Below are 21,886 nucleotides of genomic sequence, written 5' to 3'. Positions count from 1 at the left end.
GAATGAATCCAGTCTTTTAAGAAGATCTTCACAGCAATATAAAATAGATATGGATGTTTTAAATAGTTTTTGGGACAGTGTTGAAAATATATGTGAATCCAAAGAAGAGATGCACCGATACCAGTATCGGGTATTGGGTTCCATACCGTGCTTATATACTCCTAAAAACTACATAATTTATGAAATTACGGTACAGTTAGATTCAAATAGACCAGAAAGCAGGGTATGATTTGGGGTGGGGCTACCTTGTGATTGGCAGGTCGCTACCATGCTACCAATATAATAAGCTTCTAAGAGACTTCAACACTTAGCTGTAAAGTTAACCTTGAATTATGAAGCTAACTTTGTTACCGGCTTCACACCAGAATCCAGATGGATCCAGATCCAGTAAGGTTTCTGCTCTGCTGCTTGTGTTCGTCAGATCCACCGTCGCTCCTCCACAGTCCTTTACTACGTCTACTTGTTATTTACAGTCTGTAAGTATATCATGTAATGATAATTAATAATTTAATTTGTGTGTGTTCCAGGTATCATTATCATCACAGACGGAGTGACGAGCGTTCCTGATGTCGCCGTGTGTGAAGCCTTGCTGAACCAGCTCAGGAGTGGAACCATTGCCTGCTCCTTTGTGCAGGTAAAGACGAGAACATCTCAGTGTCTCAGTATCTCAGTCTAGCTTCTTTTTAATGGAGACAGTGTTGTCATTAGTTTCCATTGTGTGCTTACTTGAACTTTTTCTTTGATCAGAACCCTTTGGAATTGTTTCAAATGTGTACTTGCACACCAGTGTTACAGGTTTGATTGCTGCACTGAGTTTATCCTCAACTTCTTTTGTAACTCGGATGATAAGATACAATAGAGGAAGGCTGAGATTTGATTTGAGGATAATGTTCATGCACACAGGGATATGAATAACCATGCTATCTAAAAAGAATAATTGTGTGCATGATGATGTAGTCAATTACTCCAGCTCAAAGAACTGTTATGCAAGAGGGCTTCTGTGACTAAAATGACTTGACTCAGAAGTGGAAGAAATGTTATACTATGATGTAATATTCGGAGAAAAAACTACAGAGGATAAGATTAAGAGATTAAAGAGTCAAATTAACAAGAAAAAGATCACAAATTAATACAATTTATGAATTTATGAAAGCAAAATAGTGGCGCTTTAAATCATGGTAACACCAGCCATCTTGATTTTTCTCCTTAAGTAGTGAACTTATGGTAAGTATGGAAGGTCCTGAAAGATGCATATCCTTTTTCTTTAATTTTATTTCTAGAAATGATTGATGAATAGACAAACAACTTCTCTCTTTGGCTACACAAAGACGTGTGTTTCTTTATTTCAGCACCGCTAACACTAGACCAGGGGTATTCAATTAAAAGTCAGAGGTCCAGTTACTAAAGTTTCCTCCACTGAAGGTCCGAACCTCACAACTCCAACTTGTGTCTTATAGCCTACCCCACATTTTCATATGGTTTCAACAATATTTATTGTCAATTTTCAACACTTGTATAGTAATCAACTAGCTATTTTACCATAGATAAAAGTAGTCCCATGCAAATGAACTTAAGGCCTTTATTTCAAGTTAAAGAAAACAGAACACAACTCGTCTCTTTGTTTCCCCTCAAATAATGTCTCAGTAACGGCGTTCAAGCACTCCTTCACAATTGTCCTATAAATGGTAATCCTCATTTATATAGTGCTTTTCTCCAAAGCGCTTTACAGTAATGACTGACATTCACCCATTCACTCACACATTCACACACCGACGGCGGAGTCAACCACGCAGGGCGACAGCCAGCTCGTCAGGAGCAATTAGGGTGAGGTGTCTTGCTCAGGGACACCAGGCACTCAGCTAGGAGGAGCTGGGGATCGTGATACCTTTAGGGAACATTCGTTTGCACGTTGCTAGGCTGCGCCCACTGTCTAAAAAAAAGATTATGCTCCAGGAAAATGATCCATTCTCATGAATTCATTGGAGATTGGTCATGGGTCCGAACAAAACCATCAATCGGTCCGGACCCGGACTGAGGTCCACCATTTGGTGATGCCTGCACTAGACCAACCATTGAGAAAACGTTATTTCGTAGTTACACAATCACCGTGCCCAACTGACAGCGTAAAGGGAACACGGCACAGAAAAGGCTCATATCATAACTGCTTGTGTTGAACCACCGATTCAGGTGAATTATGTCCTCAGTTTGCTGGACGTCTGCGATACCATCTTTCCGACTAGTAGTATACTGAAGTCTCTGACTGCTCTTCTCCAGGTTGGCGGTGCATACTCCTACGACTGCAGCTTTGGCTACATCCCCAACGTAGAGCTGATGAAGTTCATTTCATTAGCCACCTTTGGCTCATACCTGCCCAGCTGTCCTGATGTGGACCCGAACAGCCAGGAGATGAATACCTACCACAAGGCCTTCTTAATGTACTCCTTCCTGAACACCCCAGAGTCTATGAACTCAGAGTACTTCTGTGGTGAGATATCTATGCATGCTTTTAAGTCTTGAAATTGAGTGTGTATGTAAGTAAGTGAAATATTAAGTGAAATGTATTTATATCAGACTATTCATCCCACTACGTTACAAGCCGTGTTGATTCCCTTTGAGCTAGGTAGGTCGAGATAGGTGGCAATTTTAGTTTCCTCGATGAAATGCCATGCAACATAGATTTATTGGTATTGATGATGATGATTGTGATAGTTATGATGATTTACACACCAACTACTTTACTGTTTTTGTAGTTTCCCAGCACAAACTGTTCAATGAGCACCTGGTGTCAGCCAGCGGTAACCCTGCCCTGGTCATGAGGAGGAAGAAGCACACAGAGAAGGAAGTTCATGCTCATTTAATCAGCGTGGTGTCGGTGCGACTGAGAGAGGGCTACACCATCAGAGAGATCAGCCTCACCAAAGGTAAACAACTTTGCAAAAGTCTCAAGAGCAAACATCTCATAAAAGATAGAGCAGCCTTCGAGCTTAGTCCTGCTTTCTTCAGGTGGGACTCAGCTGGAGGTGAAGCTGGTGCTGCTATGGAAACACAACATGCACATTGAGTACCTGGCAGCTGCCTCCTGGCCGCTGGACCCCACCAAGAGAACCACCAGGGTGGAGGTGACCATGGAGGGAAGCTACGACATCCTGCATGACATCAGCTGCACCCAGAGGAAACCCATTACCAGCCCGTACCGCACATCCGTCATCCGACGCTTCTGGAACACACTGCAGAGGTGATTACCTGTCAATACAGAGTGCCCTTTCACCATCATGTTGGACATGAAATAAGGATGTGCTGCTGTGTGTCCTTCCAGCATCAACCAGACTGATCAGATGTTGGTGCACCTTCAATCATTTAATTCAATTCCTGAGAACTACATGATTCCTGAGAGCACCAAAAATGGAGTTCCTCTGTTCTACATCCCTCCGGGCTCTACGACTCCGGTACTGTTTAGACCTTCACTGATCACACCAGCATGTTGAGAATACCTAGACTGGTCTGGCCCAAGAGAACTGGTGGATTAATCTGACAATGAAAATAGTCCTCAACGAATGCACTGCTTCTTTGATAAAATGACAATGACCAGCTATCTTTGTAACAACTAAAATGACACGTTTGTGAGGCGTTTTTAAAGATTTATGTGTTCAGTAGGAACCAAAGGTCACACAGTAAATCAGACAGTATTGAGAAACTGAACTTTATGGAGATAGCTATAACAGATGTATCTGCTTTTGGACATAGAATTTCTTGATGGAAAATATAAAACACTACATTTATTCTTTGAGCACCAACAAATGACAAAATGAATTATGGCCACTATGCATTCCTCATTGCTAATCTGCCTTCCCCCAGTTATTGGGGATGAGGTTGGACACATAATGAATGTATCTCCTCTCTCCAGGTCCTGTCCTTGCAGCACAGTGGATCCAAAGACTCCTCTCAATCCCAGTTTGCTTCCTATTGGAAGCCCATCCTCTCCATGGATGCCAACTTCTGGCAGAGATGGCTGCACATGCATCGCATTGCAATCATCCTTGAACATGACATGTGAGAAATGTATAGTTGTGTTTTCACTATTTAAAGCTTCTCTGACACAAACTAGAATATATATCTGAAGATAAAGGTAAAACGAAGAGGCTGGTGTGGATGTAGGCCATATTTTACAATTGCCACATTTGTCAGTCCTTCATTTTGTTATTGATTTTGTCCGTCCAGGCCTGTTCCCAAACACCTGCACACAGCTGGAAGCAATGGACGTTACAGCACCATTCAGTGTCGTATTTCCCACTCTGCCCTCACATCGCTGCTGAGGGACTGGAGCAGCTTTGTGCTGGTGGAGGGATACTCCTATGTTAAACTCATATACAGGTGAGACGACGCATGCAGCAGCGATTACTGACCTTGCAGTTAGAAACTCCACATGAAATCATTACACAATATTCATGTTCACATTAAGGCCAGGATGTTGTCACAAGCTGGTTAACACTGTTTCAGGTCACAGCACTTTTTGCTCTTAAATATAACACCAACTACATTAAAAAAAGTTGAAATGAATTATGTCTCCACAGCTCGTCGGACCAGCCTCCCACTTCCTTCTACCTGGTCCGTCTCATCTCCAAGACGCCTTGCATGGTTCTGCGTCTAGGCTTCCCCATTGGTACACCAGCCCATGTTAGAAACAAGGTACATACAGGGAGTCATAATGCTACCAGAGACAGTTATATTGGTCTCTTTGACTCTAAATCGACCATAATTTACTAAATGAACAGCATGCTGTATTGTTTGAAGACTTGGAACCAGAGATTGGGACCATAAACTCATGTTTATAATGTTTATTGAGGTATTAAATCAGGTGAGAATTCAGATTCAGATTCAGTTTATTTTGTCATTGTTACATTAACTAAGACAGCCATAGTTTTCAAGTGTTTCACCAATTACTTTATACATAATTTAATTTAAATCCCTGTAGATCGCCCATTGAAAACCCAAAGACTAAAGACTGAATGTTTCCTGCAGTCGCCCATTCTGACGTTTGTTTTCCATCAGATTGTCGACGAGCTGCGAGAGCAGATCCTCAAACTTCGCTTCCCACATCGTGTTCAGAACAAAGAGGCGACTCCGAAGACCAAGAGGAAGGTCGTTGGTCATCAGTCACCATCCAAATCTCCCTCCATCCCTGCTCCCAAACCGGCACTGTCAGACCGACCCTGTGTGGTGGTGCTCAATAAGCCTCTGGAGAAACTGCTCATAAGGTCAGTGGTAGGGAAGGGTGATACCAGGCTGTTAGTTTGATACCATACTGATACTTTATGTCCTTTCCAATACCGACATTTTCTCAAATGAATATGGGATTTTTCAAAATAAGATAAAATGACATTAAATAAGATTAGTGGGTCTGATTCTAAATCAGAAATATTGTTTACAACTGACTGAAGTGTAATGAGTCCATCTGTGTGTGAGCGGCTACCAGCTGGACGCTTTTTAATGAAATGACCCACGGATGCTTTGCAGGTATGAGAAACTGCCGTTGGACTTCAGGACTCCTTTCATTTTCAACATGGAGAACTTCCCTCAGCCCGCCAACAGTTCTGTCCCACTCAGCATGGCGGCCAACCGGACGGCCTCCTCCACCCTGGCCTCTCTGTCCCGGTACTTCCTGCACCAGCGTTGGGTTTGGGCCGTGCAGAGCAGCCAAGGACCGGCTGTGGCCATGCAGGCCGTCGCTCACATCCTGTCCATGCTCTCCGAGTGAGTTCATCTGTTTTATTTTTGTTTTGGACATACTCAAGTAGCGTTTCAAGAAGAGCCTGACTGATATATGATTTTCAGAGCCGATTCCGATATTATTTTTTTATTAAAAGAAAGTATACATTGTCAGGTGACTTCTTGACTGTATTTTGCTACAGTGAAGGACCCTGGTCCTCTGTGCTGTATAACAGTATAGCAGGTTGTATGGTAATGGAAAGTAATAGCACACGCTGGGCAATCTATGTAACAACACAAGCAGTACTTTCTTATTAGATTCTTTAAAAATGTTATTTTATATCTGCGCATATTGGCTCGCGTATATGTCGACATTGCTAAAAGATTTTTTACTTTTTGTCATTTTAAAAATATTTAAGTTGAAATTCTATGTTTATGGTGGTGTTAAGAAACCATCATGTGTGACTGACAAAGCAGTCTTGAATAACAGTTCTGTTCTCTGTTCTGAACAAAACAATTCCTGGAAGCTAAGTGCTATTTAATTTGCGCTTTTTGGATGCTGTTTGGCTCATAAATGCTTCAGGACCGAGCAGCTGGGTTGATTTAATGCGAAATAAGCAGCTTTGTGGAACGTGTTGCCTGAAAATCTCTCTTGATGTCTGAAGGATCCGGATATCAGAAGGATTTCACTTTGCTGCCAGCGGGGAGGGCATTGTAAACATGGTGATCGAACTGCCAATGAAGGTAAAACAACACAAACTATTGGTCCCTTTACTTTCAGTGCTGTAATGTCTGTTTACATTCATGTATTACGAGTGGCCCTAATTTGTTTCCCTTGAATTGAATCTCTATTATCAGGGCATGTCAGGGGACACGGACAGAGAGAGTCACTCTTGTATTGTTCAGTACATCCTGTTTCCACCTCACTCTACCTCTACGAAGGACAGGTAAGACCATCTTTAATGATATTAGATTGGGTTGCTAACACCAAGGGCTCCTTCAGTGGCCGATCAAGTATGCATAAGCACTCCTAAGAGATGCATGAGCAGGTTGTCTCTAAACCTTGTGATTATGGTTAAGGATTGTGGCGTGTTCCAGAAATGTACAATCCTTCATTATGGCATTGTAAACCCTGGCAGTGTTGTAAGTGTTGACTCCAGAAAGAGGACTCTACGTTTCATTTCTTTTAATTGCATGTGCGTTGTCTGATTAATTTTATAACCTCATTAGCGTTGCTCAGAGAAAACAAACTGGGATGGGACAACATAGGATTTTATTTATTTTCGGCCATAATAATAATAATGGTGACATGAAATGTTCATATCGTCCCATGTCCAATGCTGGCATCAAGTACATTTGTCACCCTGTTGTGTCTTTCATGGGGATCCAGCTTCTCCACTGATGACGACAACGACACCGAGGTGGAGGCTGTCGACGTGGACACGGAGCTCAACCTGGTGACGGAGTGCTGGGTGGAACCGCAGAGCGGCGTCGTGATGAACTGCATGGACCAGCATCGCCACTTCCAGGGCCTCAAGTACCAGGAGATCCCTCAAGCGGTGTGTATAGTAGCTAGTCATTCACTGTGAGATCAATTTGAGGGTCAACAATGTCTCTGTATGTCAGGTTAGTTGAAGACCTGGTAACTTGTGTTTGATGGGGACCTGCTGTCTTGTTCTAGATCTTTCCCAGGGATCTGGCTTGTATGTCCACCATGATGACCTTTGAGTATCTGAGCCAGCTGTGTCAGAATAAGGACCAGGTCTGCTTACTGCCAGCTGGACTCAAGGAAGTGAGAGGTAATAAAACACGCACATGTGGTAAATCGTCACATGACACCGCACATACTGTAAATCTCAAACGGTGTCCAGCAGTGGTGGAGGAAACATTCAGAGGCTTTACAGCAGTAAAAGTTGCAATACTGTAGAAGCACTGTTCACAGTAAAAGCTACAGCTATAACGCTACTGATAATTTAATATTCTGTCTCTTGACCAAACACACAGCGTGTACCAACAGTACTGACACATCAGTGGCACCGACAGCATCACACAAACATCGAGGCTCGCCCTAGTGTCGCTCTCAGAGTGAATTAAAGAGCAGGCTTGAAAGCAGACAAATGGGTATTAGCAATATTTCAATTAAGAATCGACGAGTCATCTGATCGACTCTTCTGATCAGCCTTTAGAGAGACCACCGATCAAACTATTTAGAATTTGTATCAGCTGATTGGGAGTGAATATCAGCTGATCTGTGGCTGGACCCATAACCTGACCAGAATGAAGTAATATAGTTCAGCAAAGGCATTAAAATGGGATGAATGTAACCCTTTGAAATGCGGCGCCAGCATCATAGAAACCGGAGCGTCCGTATTCATGACATTGAAAATCATACTGATAAATACTCTGGTATACTGGTATAATACCCCCCAAGCATTGTGTGAAAGCATGCCCTTGTTACGTAACCTGCTAACTAGCTAACATGCACTAAAAGGCACAACGATGTCAACAAAGCACGGAGAAGCTCTGATAACAACACACACAGAGGGAGAGTGACTTCATTCTCTGCTCAGCAAGACGGCCTACACTTACAATACTTTGATGAAGTATTAATGCTCTGAATGTCATATAGTGAACCTTTAAAGAAAACACAAAATTAAAGAATTGTGAATAACTGGATCTGTTAAGTTTCTGCCAATTTACCAATATGATTGTATTAGATATAATAATAATAATAATAATATAATAATACATTTATTTGTATAGCGCTTTTAAAGGTACTCAAAGACACTTTACATATAAATAAATGAAATAAAAACGACAGACAGTAAAGATCTCATTCATAATGACAGGTTAAAATCACGTACCTGTCCCCTGCAGCTACTGACTCCATCAATCTGTGTATTCTGTGTCGTGTCAAATCTGTTTATTGCCATTGTAAAGTGGAGGCTGTGTTTCCTGTGTTTGCAGGAGAAGCCCTGGCCTGTGATGACAGCATTAATATGGTTCCCTTCCAGTTTGACCTCATTCAGCTGCTCCCAAAATGCCAGCAGGTTGAGATCTTCTTCCTCACATTCAGTACAGGTAAAACACGGTGCACCTGCACAACCTCAACAATGAGAGTTATATACATCCATCATGAAATACATACCTTTTCTACAGAAGCTTACTCTACTTTTTTAAACAATTTTCTAAGAATCAGGTAGTGTTCCTCGTTGTAATGTGTGTCTTCATCTTTTGTCTGCTGCAGTGGAGAATGAGGAGCAGCTTCACAGCTCCCCCTGTCTGCCCAACGAGCTCCTGCTGAGTCTCTTCCACAGCAGCCTGGAGAACGAGCTCAGTGACAGAGAGGTCCCGTTGGCTGCCGGCGACCACGTCGCCTTCATGCACCACATCTTAGAGCGGGAACGGGACGGCCATGTTGCTCCCTTCTCCTTACCTGTCATTAAAGGTCAGTGCATGTCTCTGCATCTCATCCAGGCGACAAACTTCTGATTGTGTGGAAGTCTATGAGACTTGATTTTATGATCACTTGGTTTATTAACTCAGCTTAGGCATGACTGTATGGTCTCAGTCTCTAGTTTCATGTCTTCAATCCAGCATAATGTTCATTGAGTAAATTATGTTCCATTTACAGACACAGAGACCATAAAGCAGGTATGCTTTAGGGCGGGGCTACTTTGTGATTGGCAAGGCCTCACAACCGTCGCTACCAATGCAATTATATACTATATATAAGATTACTTCAACACTTAAGTTGAAAAGAAGACCCAAAGAACGCCCAAAATGCCCAATTTGAGGCTTCAAAACCATAGTCTACAAACCAATGGGTGACACCACAATGGTTACGTCTTATATACAGATCTATGATCTCATCTGCTATTCCAGCCTGTGTTTCTGACATTAACAGATCTGCGGGGCTTTTAGATGATGACTTCTGTTTTGTACCAGATACAGGAAGGGTTTCCTGATGAGCCCTATATGTGCTCATCCTATATTTGCCTCTTATGTTTTGTGTTTTGTCAGAGGTGCCTCCGGGCAGACAGGACACCATGGCGTCCTTCCACACCACTGGCAGCAGCAAAGAGGTGATGGGATCCACCAGCACTTTACAGGTAATCCCAGACATCAAAAACATGTGTTCAGCCATAACAGGAAGTCAGTCATGCATGTTGTAAGTTTTCATAGACATTACATTGTTTCTACTAGCTTGACTGCTTTAGGGCGACCGACGGGCCAAACACCACCACGCTAAATATGTTTTTATGAAATGCAACACTTTATAAAGTTTCTTTAACTATTCGTCATTCATTTCATCTGCATGATCAAGTCTTCTGGTTAGTATACATTAGATACACCACACAGCACTAAAATGACAATATGTCACTTATAAGGGAGGGGTAATCATTTGGTTGCAGTTTGCATGCTCACCACTAGATGCCACCAAATCCTCCACGTGGAACGGTTAATGTGTCCACTTGAGGTCAGTAACACTGTAAAAATGTTTTCCCAGAGTTTCAGTAATGCAGACCTCGTGGATGAAGAACACTTGCTGGGGGAGAGGAGCTGCTCTGCGCCACAGTGGAGGTGCTATGTCAAGTACATCAGCTCCCAGGAGATCATCCTCACCTTCCTCCCCGCCTCCTTCACAGGTACGCCTCGAATCGTGTTTTAGGTGTTGAACACATTCTTCATAATGCAGGACTTAAACTCGGATGCTGTGTTTATTTTGCAGACGTTTTGATGTTGATGGCGTCGGGGCTGGACACAGACCCTCAGAGTAACGTCAGCACACAGGAAGAAGACACTCTGACTCCCAGCAACAAATCTCAGGCCGACTCCCTGTCTGGCTCCACCAGTGGACTGGAGAGGTCCGAGTCCGGCCTCAGTCTGCCCAGTAATCTGCAAAAGAGCTCCAGCAGTGGACACTTCACCGCCAGATCCCCTGTGCTCTCACCAAGGTCTGATGGCCAGACTGGGCCCGCAGATTCCCTGCTCCTGGTCCAGGAAAGCTGGGACAGCAGAGTGTCGGAGCCAGAGACTGGAACCCCAGGTTCAGGTCGGTCTGATGCTCTTCTCAGAGTTGTGGTCAAAACCACATATTATGCAGTCAACACCACCACATACATATTTTACACATCACAGGTGAAATATTATATATATATTGTCTACTTCTACCTTTCAGATCTGGGAGTCCAATTCTCTGAACCACAAAAGGCAGATTTCCACATCAGCTTCAGCAGGCAGGCTTCCCAGCACAGTACCAGTGACGGCAGCCAATTAAAGTGTCCGGTCTACGTCTACTGCTGCTCCCTGGAGAACCTGAAGGAGCAACTTGTACACCCCAACTCCTGCCGCCCACCCAGGGACATCTTCTTCAGGTACTGTGCTCACTTGCTTGAAGAGACTGGCGCCCATGTGAAAAGGTTTTCAAGGAACTGCAGTGTTAATCTGGATTATTAAGATCATATGTCAGGTTATTCACTTTCCAGACAGCAGCGGCCTGTTCTGCAGCAGAACTAGACTCAGTGGACTCAGTGTGAAATTTCTTTGCAGTGAGAATTTTTCATCATTGCAAACCTACCATGTCGTTATATTAATTATTTTTGTAGTTTTGACATTCCTTCTTGTCAGTAATAATAATATTGTGCTCAATAAACTCATGTCTGAGATCTGGGACCTCAACTAATGAGGAGTAAACAATATGTGAAAGAAGAATATTGGCGGCGTTGACGTTTTGGCTTTGTCCCCATAGAGCGAGAGAGAGAGAGTTAGGTTGTGTCTAATATACTCATCCACTACTCCCTACATACTGGTGTTGTAATGTCTACCTGAGCAGAGATGAAGTAACACTCCCTCTGTGTGTGTTGTTATCAGAGCACGTGTTTTCAGTGCATATTAGTGCTCCCCGGTTAGCTTGTGGCTGCACCGCTCTCATACGGTGGTTACAGCGTCCTGACAGACAGCATCACATGAGCGTAGCTAGCACTGTTGCCACAGTTAGCTGCAAGCCGCCAGCTCAGCTGCCATTGAAAGCTGTTGAGAGGCAATATAAATACTCCCAATCTTGTATTATGCGCCTTGAAGATATCCAGTTAAGGCTTTAATATTCCATTGCTGCCTTTAATTTTCTCTCATTATGGAGAAGATAATGATGTGGAGGCAGGTTGATTGCCCTACTGTGCACAGGCTGCTGATATCCCAATACGATCAAAACAAAACCAGGGTCCACATGCATGTAACCTGATGGCTGACAGTGGTTTAGATAATCTTGATCAATTACTTATTTTCTACAACCCGTCTCATCTTAATGTTCCCAGGTTACTTTGGTGTGTACAATATTATCATAACTGATAGAAATGACAGACAAAGCTTCATAAAGAAGCGTCAAGTATTAACTGAGCCATGATTGTTGTCAGGAGTAAGTTGATAACATGTGTGTCTCTGTGAGAATAGAGCTCAAGATGCTGAATCCTGGGAGATGTTTCAGCAGATGAAGTCCAGGTAGCACTGCTTGATTATGTACCTCTGCTCTCTGCCCTCTCTGCTGAAGTGCTGCTCATCTTGTCTTTGTAGAGTGGGGGAGTGTTGCTTTTCTAATACTGTAGGCTCCACAGCCATCTTCCCTTCTCAGGCTTCCGTTGCTACATACTGTACACACAGCAGATGCAGCGCTGCCGCACACTGAGCACAACAGTCATTTAAAGGGACTTTGTGTAGGGTCTGGTGCCATCTCTTGGCGAGGTTGTACATTGCAACCAATTGAATAACCCTCCGCTCACGTCTTTCTTTTAGGTAATGTGAGCCACCAATTGCAAAACCATGATAACGCCATCAGCCTAACAGTAATGACACTGCTTTAGGAGCAACCAGGTGGCAACTGCCGGTTCTGAAAAATGAAGCCAAGACGAAGTGCCTTAAACTTGCATTCTCTCTGCTGGCCACCAGGGGACGACTCTGATTGCACTATGAGAACATGACACTATTTCTCACTATTTATTACCTCAGAAAACATTGTAAACATGAGTTTATGGTCTCAATCTCTAGTTTCAAGTCTTCTTCAATACAGCATGATGTTTATTTAGTAAATTATGGTCCATTTAGAGTCAAATAGACCATAAAGCAGGGTGTACTTTAGGGTGGGGCTATATGTGATAGACAGGTCACTACCAATGCAGTTGGCTACTAATATTACTTTAACACTTAGCTGTAAAGTTGTCCTTGAATTATGAAGCTAACTTTGTTAACAGTTTCACACCAGAATCCAGATGGATCCAGATCCAATAGGGTTGCTGCTCGGGGTGCCGCTCTGTGGCTTGTATTGGTTAGTTTCACCTGTCACTTCTCGACAGTACAAATATAGTCACTTCCTTCAATGGTTGCAAAAATTCCAAGATGGCAACGGGCAAAATGCCGAACTCAGAGCTTCAAGACTGTAGTGATGTCACGATGATTCCGTCCACTGCTTATCTACAGTCTATAGGAGCAATAGAAGTCAGACGGTAGCTTCCAGTACTGTGGTTTTACACTTAGAGGCTCACTTTACCACAGTTGGATCGTAACTCACACATCTAGTGCCAGTGTTTTGGGGTGTTTGGTTTGACTGTTCTGGGCTTCTGTCTAAACATGGTGGACTCCGTAAAGAGGATCTGCTCCCTATGGAGACATCAAGGGCTCATTCTAAGATAAAAAAAAAAAACACAAGGATTCTTGGTTTCAGGTGATTATATATAGTGAAAATATGGTTATTAATATATTTTCATTTCTGCTAATAGATTAATTTCTTCACAAGGAAGTCAAGAAACCAAGAATTGTTTTTCTGTCTACTAATATCATGTCATACTAGAGGCAATGCCAAAAATAGAGGAGTCATGTATTCGCATGCATTATTCACAGTTGGTAATCATCTTTTTCTTGTTACAGCTACACTCACTTATATTTTATATCTAACTTAGCTCTGAAAAGCTTTTTCTCTTATCTGTTTGCAAACATGTGCTATCTTGCAGATCAGATTTTCATCTGACTTGATTAATAAAGTCAGAAAGTCTTTTAAATTTAACTTTTTGTTGTCAAAGAGAACCTTTACTGAAAGGCGAATGTTCTAACGGGTTGAATAATAGCTTCCTGTTTAATTATGAGATGGAATATGATTGGCTGTGACCACTTGTACATAATAAATAACATATTGAAACCTTTTATTTATGCAAGAAGTGATATTCACAAGTGTTGCACCACTGTCAGACAAAGAACCATGTCGATCAACAGGGTAAAGTAATATTAAGAATTTTACACTAATTTATTGTAGGGATGCACAATAACATTTTTATAAACGATACCACAATTCTCACAATAACTTTGAAAACACTTTTTATTTTGATCAGATAATCCTTACTTTCTGATTGTTACTAATTGATGCCAATGATGCTGAAAACATGAAAACACAGCAAGCCAGCTAATTTCACTTATTACTAGTCCAACAGCAAGAAGGAAAGCTCCGATTCTGTCTTGCAGAAGTTCTCACTGGCGAGACTAAACACAAGTCCAGGATTTACTTTGCCCAGTTTTGGGGTCTAAAGTTGGAATGAAAGGGGAGCCATTCTCCGTGTTACAAGTCAGGCTACCACATAGATACAGAACAGTAGACACAACATCTTAAATCATGGGATAACCGTCCGCCATCTTGCCTGGGTATTTACAATCACCACTAATGGGCAGCCACTGGTTTTCAGCTGTTCAGCACCAAACAGGGAGGCTGGCATCACTGTCCACACGTCGGTAGATAAGAGATTTATGTTTTATACATGAGTCAACTAAAACTACAAAAAGTAATGAACTAGGTCTCTGCTAGCAATCTGAAATTATGAAATAATTTTCATGAGTGGAAGCATGATTTGTTCTCTTGGAGCTCAAATAATCAACAATGATCAGCACTACAGTCGGCATCCCTGCAGCTTTGCAGGTGACTGTGTACGCTGCAGCACTTTGCCCTGACACCTTGCTGTTACATGGACGAAAACTCTTTGAGGTCTTTTTTCACTCGTCTCATGTTTTTTCCGCAGCTTGTTTGCTCCTTGGACTTTCCTTCCTGTAGTGGAGATCAGGCTTAAATCTCTCTAAATGCTTGTGCAGAATTACATGGAATGGAAACTGTCTTGATTTTCATGACATTGTATTTTGTGTTTTTGTATTTGTAGTCCATGTGGGCTCAGCACATTCTCCGTGACTCTCTCTGACTACGTGTATTTCCTGTCTCCGTGTGTCCTCTGGCAGGCTGCTGTCTCAGGACCGCAGCAGTCCGTCCCCTTGGAACGACCTTCTGGCTCAGCCTCACAAACACAAGGAGCTCGCCAACTACTGCAGCCTGCTGCAAGAGCATTACCACCAGAGCTACGTGAAAGGTGACCTTCGACAGCAAGTCATGAATTATTAGTGGCACTATTGACGAAGAGTTAACAAAGTCTGCACTTTTATTTCATTTTGATGTTGCAACAAGTTGGTTAACAATGAACCTCTTGTTATTAACAAAATGTAAAAGAAGCATATTGTATCGGTATCGAAATCAAGGTATCAGTATTGAAAATACTCATTTTGTGTCAAATGAATTAGACAAAGAGTGTTGGGAGTTGGAGAGAGAGTCTGTAACCATAACTGCATATATATAGACTGATTTAAGAGGCACTATATTATCATAAGGGCATTATATCGTATATCGTCAGTACTGGTCTATGGCGACACCCCTCCTCACTCCTCACTGTGGGCCTCAGGTGTTTACCGCAGCCTGCAGCAGTCCTACAGCATCAGCTCCCAGGATGTCCTCATGGCGATGGACTACTGTGAAGAGTCGCTGCAGGAGATCGACGTCACCTCCTTCCTCCAGACCCTCTGTGGACACATCAGGGTCTTCAGGGAGCACGGCGAGACTCCAGTATGGGGAGGGGATCCAAAACCTTCAAGGAGCCCTGCCACATTTATCATTGGAGAGGTTGAGGAGGACCGACCGCATGAAAGGGCTGCCATGGCATCCACGTCCAGGTAAGACCATGTATATCAATGTATACTAAACATGTCATGTCATTGTTATGTCCTTACTTCATATGCATTTGGGAACCTGAAACGGCAAACAAAGTAATGTCGTATAAATGTATTCTATATCATCAAAATAAATATTATGTAGAGATAGATATGAATAATATCGGAATTGTTCATGTTGTTGGTCCATGCATCTATTTAACAATCTGATTTTGGCCAATAACACATTTCCTAATGTCTAAAGTTAATGCTTCTGACCTCAGTATTGACATGGAGGATACCAGTGAAGCTGAATCTCGAGGGAAGTCCTCCGCTCCCACATCTCCTCTGATTCTGGACGAGTCCAAGACAGCCAAGATCCCAGAGTTCCCTATGACGCTGCTTCAAACAACGCCCAAGTGTGAAGTGTACCCAGATCTGCACAACATAATCCAGGTACCATCTAACGTCTTCATTTCATATCTTGAAAATAAATCAGTAATTAGTAGTTACATGCACTAATAAGGTGAAACTGGTGTTAAATTTGAATCCAATCATCCGACAGGATAAATTCATGGGGATCATTTCCCAGTATTTCAAAACGGTGCCCTCCAACCCCCACTACTTCTTCTACTGCCCACCTTCATGCAAGAAAGAGGTGAGTCGACCAAGTTGTGTTTCCGCCGTTGTAAATGTCTTCCTTGGGTATTTAAACAAGATGAAAATGAATATCACAGATTATAACGATTGATTCTTGTTCAACATTGGCTGGGAAAAACCAAAGACAAATGTTTAACCAAAGACAAATCTGTTGTAAGAGAAGCTGATCCTCTGCTCATGTTCCAGTAAAACTAATCCGATACTACCGCCCCTGATATCGCTGAGACAACGTGACGTTCACCTCTCATCAGTGGAGCCGCAACAATAACTTGATGAACAAACATGTTAAATCATCATTTATCAGCAGCTCCAGTATGAAGTTAAATAGACAGTCTAGTGAGTCTCCATCACATCAGTTAATTCAGCTGGGATGTTGTCAGCTGTTTGTCTGCTGATATAATGTGTCAGGTTTCACTGATGTACTACAGCCGGACATAAAGTCTCCGATGGAGGGAGGGACTGTGACAGAGCATGAAATCAGCAGTAACATTACAATGTAAATGCAGTAGGGCATTGTGGGTACAGTTTATTTTTCAGTGAATACATGCTACAACTGAAGATCCTCGAGGAGACACAAGCTAAGATCATGTGTCTTGTTGTCAACCAGCTGATAATTAAAGTGAAGGAGGTTAGTCTGAAGTTAGCAACAAGTCTGGCTGCTCCGGCTTAGCAACACTTAAGGTGGACTGACCTTTAAGGTGGACCAGCGCTGTTCTCCTTTAAGTGACAAGTTGCTCCTGTGAGAATTACAAAGCTTTTTTTCACTTTTAATATTTCTTTTAACTGTAGAACAGATTAAAGAGTTAATTGTTAACATCCCGACTTAAAACGATGTTACAGTCAGAAAGTGTGGATTATGTGATGCATATAAAACATGTTTTCAAAGTCAGTTAGGAATCAATAGTATTATAAAGTATTCATATCGATACCCAGTATCGGCATGAACTGAAATGTAAGTGGTGGTACTGAATAAAGTGGTATTGGTGCATCCCTAAACTGAATGCTGTGTGAAGGTGACATGTGCATCTGTCAGCTCAGAAAGAGAAACCACTCATTAGACAAATGAACCTTCGTGCTGTGGTTTGTCTCCTCAGGAGGACTCTGTGGACGGGGACATAGAGAGGAGAACCAGTGATGAGCTGGTGTCGGAGCCCGAGCCGGTGACTGAGGACGGTGAGGGTCATTCACCAATCTTTACCTTTAGTTTGGTATTTTAAAAATGATTGCATTCACACAGTCCGTTATCTAGCAAAGAGTTTCACACTTTTCTTTGGTGGAAGCAAAATGAATATACATATTTTCATGCACGGCCTAAATATCATGTAAAAAATTAAATATTTCTGTATTTGGTGTAACAACAATGCTTTATGGTCTTTGCGGTTTGATCCCATATTCAAAATGAGCGGTTGATGTTTTTGCGTGTAGAAAACCTGTCAGGCTATTGCATCATGACGGAGAGTGACACAGACCTGGTGGTGGAGTATGAGGAGCATCCGGGCACCACTTCCCACGGAGAGGCTGACGACCAGTCCCTGTCGGACTCCAACACTGTCAACCAGGACCAGGACGACGACTCCTTCAGCATCTTGGATGGAGACTCCCTGCTGGACTCTGAGGAGCCACAACTGGACATGCCACCTCTGTTTGTTCATGTCACGTGTTCGGTCAATATGAAAAGCTGCCACGGCTCCATGCCCATACAGACACTGCCTACCTGTCTCGGTGAGTACAGCCTTGATTGTCTATTCGTTGTCGCAGGATAGCGACTCATAATGTCAACATAAAGGTCTGGTGAACATCTGTTCTATGTTCTATTTTTTCCACTATTGAGACGTTCAAATTTTGATTGAAAAGCTGCCCCCTTCATTCATCAAAGCAGCCATTTTCTCAGCTTCTTCCCTCAGTAAAATATTAAGTGGTGCTTATTTCAGTTTTGTGATTGCAGGTGAGATTATTTCCTGCCTGGAGAACGCTGAGGCCTTGCAGGCTGTGGATCTGAATGAGCTCTCAGTCACTTTAGATATCTTTGTCTTGACACTTCCTCTGGAGATTGAAGTCATGGCTGATTTCCATCATAACAGGTGAGCAAAAATCCAAAACTCAGCAGGTTTGCAAGAAGAGAGAAGTATAGAAGGCAATTTAAATGTTTTTAAATAAAATACCATGTTGAATATTAAATAGCAAGGTTAAAAAAAGATACTAAACTCCCTGATCTCATGCAGTATTAAAGGTACTTTCTGTATTTGTGTTGAGTGCATTACTTTTCTGATAAAATATTGTTTATCTTAATTTTATTTAATTTTTTTTTAAACCTGCATTGGTTCCATCCGACTTGAAGGTTCCCATAATGTTGAGAGTGAGATGTAAAATATAACAGGTCTGAGTGCTATATTAATACTGACACATCAAAATATAAGGTTGTGATGACACAACTGTACAGTCGGGCTTCCAAAGCATATTCTGAATATGAATATATATTGGAATAGTAAAGAAACAGACATTTGAAGATTAAAACTAATATTTGATTATGAAAACAAAAATCAGTGCTACCGCTGCTGTCTGTCTGCTTCACGTGCATTATATGCATCTCGTCACAAAACGTCACTTTTACTTTCCCAGTTACCACAGAGTCACAGACATTATACACCCATAGACTTTATATAAGAAGTGGACGAAGTCATCGTGATGTCACCCATTGGTCAGACTGGGGCTGGCCAGTGTAATTGTTATCCTTGGAGTAAGTGTGCATGATGAACCCATGGTCTGCTCTCTGTGTGCAGGTACACCTCTGAAAGCAGTGTGTCCCTGAACCGTTCACCAGGACAGCCCTCCTCCTATCGCTCTGACGAGGAGCTGATGGCTGTGTTGGACAGTCTGAGGGTTGGTGTCGACAGGTCAGTTTGTTCAACACATACGCTTGTTGGCCACAACATTCTGTCAACAGAGGGATCAGTTCTTTTCTGACATGTGTGTCGTCTGCCATCAGTGTCTCCGGTGATCCCTTAGCCAAACTCCCAAATCCTCACAAGTTGGCAATTTTGACCACAATGGACAAGGTGAGTCATATTCTTCTAAATGGAGTTATCACCTCAGCAGCACGGCAAATAATAAAGGCAAGGCTGGTTTCTTTATAGAGCACAGTTCAGCAACGAGGTGATTCAAGCTCAAACATCAAAAACCAAATTGCAAAAGAAACAAAGGACATTTACATACAACAGTCACTTCTACTCTCAGTCACTACGCCAAGAGCATAGGAGGTAAAAGCAAGCTAGAATGGAATAAGACAGCTACAAAATACAGGAATAAGGGTCTGTCCGTTTTCTAAGCGCATGTGTCTTTTTTTCATTTGTTCCCAATGAGTAGAGAAGTAGAAGAGTAGAAAAAGCACTGCATCTTTTTTCTCAGTGCTCCATTGTTTTTGTGGGACAACACCGAGCCCTTCAAGTTGAAAAATGTAAGCGCTCTGATCGGCCGCAATTAAATCTTTTCAGAAGAGCGCTGGTGACGTCACTGTAGAGGAGGAGCTTGTTTTGTCCGAGTCTGTCAGACATATAAAAAAAGAAAATGAGAGTAAGCAGATTGTCAAACGCACACTGAATGTTGCTGGTGTGTTTTGTGCTTCTATCGCCTTCCTCTCTCTAACGTTACGGTTGTCACGTTGAGGTGACGAGCTCATCCACACAAAGTATGAAGCAATCATCCAGTGCTCTTGGTGGAAAAACAGCAAACAATGTCAAACAAGCAGATAGTAGCCCAAACACAGGCTGTGTACAAGAAGTGGTCTTCGTGATGTCACCCTGTGGTTTATGGACTACGGTTTCGAAGCCTCGAGTTTGGCATTTTGACCATCACCAGTTTGAATTTTGGCCGTTGCCATCTTGGAATTCTTTTCCCCAGTGAAGGAAGTGACCATATTTGGTTTGCAGAAGAGCAACGGGTGGATCTGATGAACACAAGCAGCAGAGCAACAACCTTACTGGATCTGGATCCATCTGGATTCTGGTGTGAAGCTGTTATAAAGTCAACTATATAAACTACTATAATTCAAGGTCAATTTAGTCGTCCACAAACCAATGACGTCACAACGACTACATACACTTTTTGTATACAGTCTATGGGAACTGCTAGCAAGCTTTAGTCTCATTAGAAGGGGTTTTTAGTTCTGCGCTTACTGCACGCACACAGTAGTGAGGAGCTTGTCTCTGTGTGTTTCAGATCCGCTGGCTGCTGGAGGATGAGATCGTTTCTGCTCTGCGTCACTCTCGGGTCATCGGCTTGGCCACGCTGCAGAAAGTAGCCGAGCATGTTTTGCGCTCAACCGGTCGACCGCACTGTCACTGTGAAGATGTCCCACTTCAGTTTGTCTTCGGGCCTGAGCAGTCTCTGGAAAAGTTCCAAGAGGCAAGGACACACACACACACACACACACACACACACACACACACACACACACACACACACACACACACACACATCTCAAGGAATGTCGTCATTAAATCTGGAGGTGGTTCTGTTATTATTTGCCGTTAATACTGAAGTTCTTTGAAATGTCTTTAAAGAAATAAGCCTCCTCCACGCATTTGTTGTCACTACTTCATATGTATTTATATCTTACTGAAAATCATCAATTAGAATTTTAATGATATTTAATAAATTACTTTGATCATATTTTACTAAAGAGCCAAGAATGTTTTTACAGGAAATACTATTTTCACTCTCTAATTAATTCCAGATGGTTCTACTTTTTTAAGCTTATTTCAATACATTCTGCACAGACGTGTCTTATTAAAAGCCTTCTCTTAAAATAAATAATTCCTCTGTTTCTGTAGGGTTCCAACACGACACAAAACCTACAGATTGGCACATACTTATAATAAAAATTGTAGAAGATGACATTTTTGTCATTTATTTCATTTAAATGTTAAATGGATGCTCAATAGCTGCTGCAATCTTGTGATGACTTCGTAAGTGAATACAGTGAAGACACTTCTGATCGGATAATGTCTGATCCCGCAGGAGTTCCGCAGAATGTCCTTCTCTGGCTACGTATTGAATGGAGAACAGGGCAGCTTCTACTACATGTCCCTGAGCAGACTGCACCCTCAGAGGATCCACGTCACCAAGAGGCTGTCGGAGACCACCGTGGACCCCCCGCAGCACACCCACCCTTGCAGCACCGGAGCACAGGTGGAGGACGTGGTGCTGGAGAGTGAAGCAGACAGCGAGGTCAGATACGTCATTTCACACCAATAACAAGACTCGATGCACACATTCGTTTGCACTATTGCATATAAAGTCAATGCGAAGACGTGCATAGATGCAAATTCATGCTGGGAGGCATCTGTATGTACGTCTATAACGTTATTTTGAGTGTTAATGGAGCAGCTACAACGTTAGCATAGCCTAGCACCGATCAACCCGGACATAATCTCTGTGAAGTCACCCGAGTCTCGAGTTCGGCATTTTGGGCGTGGCCATCTCATTTCCTCACAACCAGAAGTGACACACAGTTTGA

General features: G+C 42.5%; 1 protein-coding gene across 4 annotated transcripts in view; it reads left to right on the top strand.

The window, feature by feature from the left end:
* szt2 (SZT2 subunit of KICSTOR complex) overlaps window positions 1-21,886 on the top strand; it is a 94,070-nt gene that overhangs the window by 7,549 nt on the left and 64,635 nt on the right. For 2 of the 4 annotated variants that reach the window (XM_084012508.1, XM_084012505.1), the window contains exons 7-38: window positions 528-634; window positions 2,275-2,485; window positions 2,751-2,921; window positions 3,004-3,235; window positions 3,317-3,446; window positions 3,905-4,050; window positions 4,219-4,371; window positions 4,572-4,686; window positions 5,050-5,255; window positions 5,515-5,751; window positions 6,372-6,450; window positions 6,565-6,653; window positions 7,097-7,265; window positions 7,388-7,505; window positions 8,674-8,787; window positions 8,951-9,154; window positions 9,730-9,818; window positions 10,217-10,355; window positions 10,439-10,762; window positions 10,889-11,084; window positions 12,160-12,207; window positions 14,974-15,101; window positions 15,468-15,735; window positions 15,996-16,167; window positions 16,277-16,369; window positions 17,466-17,544; window positions 17,797-18,093; window positions 18,317-18,452; window positions 19,152-19,265; window positions 19,358-19,427; window positions 20,587-20,772; window positions 21,388-21,597. In XM_084012508.1, the coding sequence (XP_083868634.1) occupies window positions 528-634; window positions 2,275-2,485; window positions 2,751-2,921; window positions 3,004-3,235; window positions 3,317-3,446; window positions 3,905-4,050; window positions 4,219-4,371; window positions 4,572-4,686; window positions 5,050-5,255; window positions 5,515-5,751; window positions 6,372-6,450; window positions 6,565-6,653; window positions 7,097-7,265; window positions 7,388-7,505; window positions 8,674-8,787; window positions 8,951-9,154; window positions 9,730-9,818; window positions 10,217-10,355; window positions 10,439-10,762; window positions 10,889-11,084; window positions 12,160-12,207; window positions 14,974-15,101; window positions 15,468-15,735; window positions 15,996-16,167; window positions 16,277-16,369; window positions 17,466-17,544; window positions 17,797-18,093; window positions 18,317-18,452; window positions 19,152-19,265; window positions 19,358-19,427; window positions 20,587-20,772; window positions 21,388-21,597 (5,030 nt within the window). The remainder of the gene's footprint in view (window positions 1-527; window positions 635-2,274; window positions 2,486-2,750; window positions 2,922-3,003; window positions 3,236-3,316; window positions 3,447-3,904; window positions 4,051-4,218; window positions 4,372-4,571; window positions 4,687-5,049; window positions 5,256-5,514; window positions 5,752-6,371; window positions 6,451-6,564; window positions 6,654-7,096; window positions 7,266-7,387; window positions 7,506-8,673; window positions 8,788-8,950; window positions 9,155-9,729; window positions 9,819-10,216; window positions 10,356-10,438; window positions 10,763-10,888; window positions 11,085-12,159; window positions 12,208-14,973; window positions 15,102-15,467; window positions 15,736-15,995; window positions 16,168-16,276; window positions 16,370-17,465; window positions 17,545-17,796; window positions 18,094-18,316; window positions 18,453-19,151; window positions 19,266-19,357; window positions 19,428-20,586; window positions 20,773-21,387; window positions 21,598-21,886) is intronic. The other 2 variants (XM_084012506.1, XM_084012507.1) reach the window with 2 other exon arrangements.

Source organism: Eutrigla gurnardus (genome assembly GCF_963514095.1).
Source record: "Eutrigla gurnardus genome assembly, chromosome: 6".
Classification (NCBI taxonomy): domain Eukaryota; kingdom Metazoa; phylum Chordata; class Actinopteri; order Perciformes; family Triglidae; genus Eutrigla; species Eutrigla gurnardus.
This window is presented reverse-complemented; position numbering and strand designations above follow the sequence as displayed.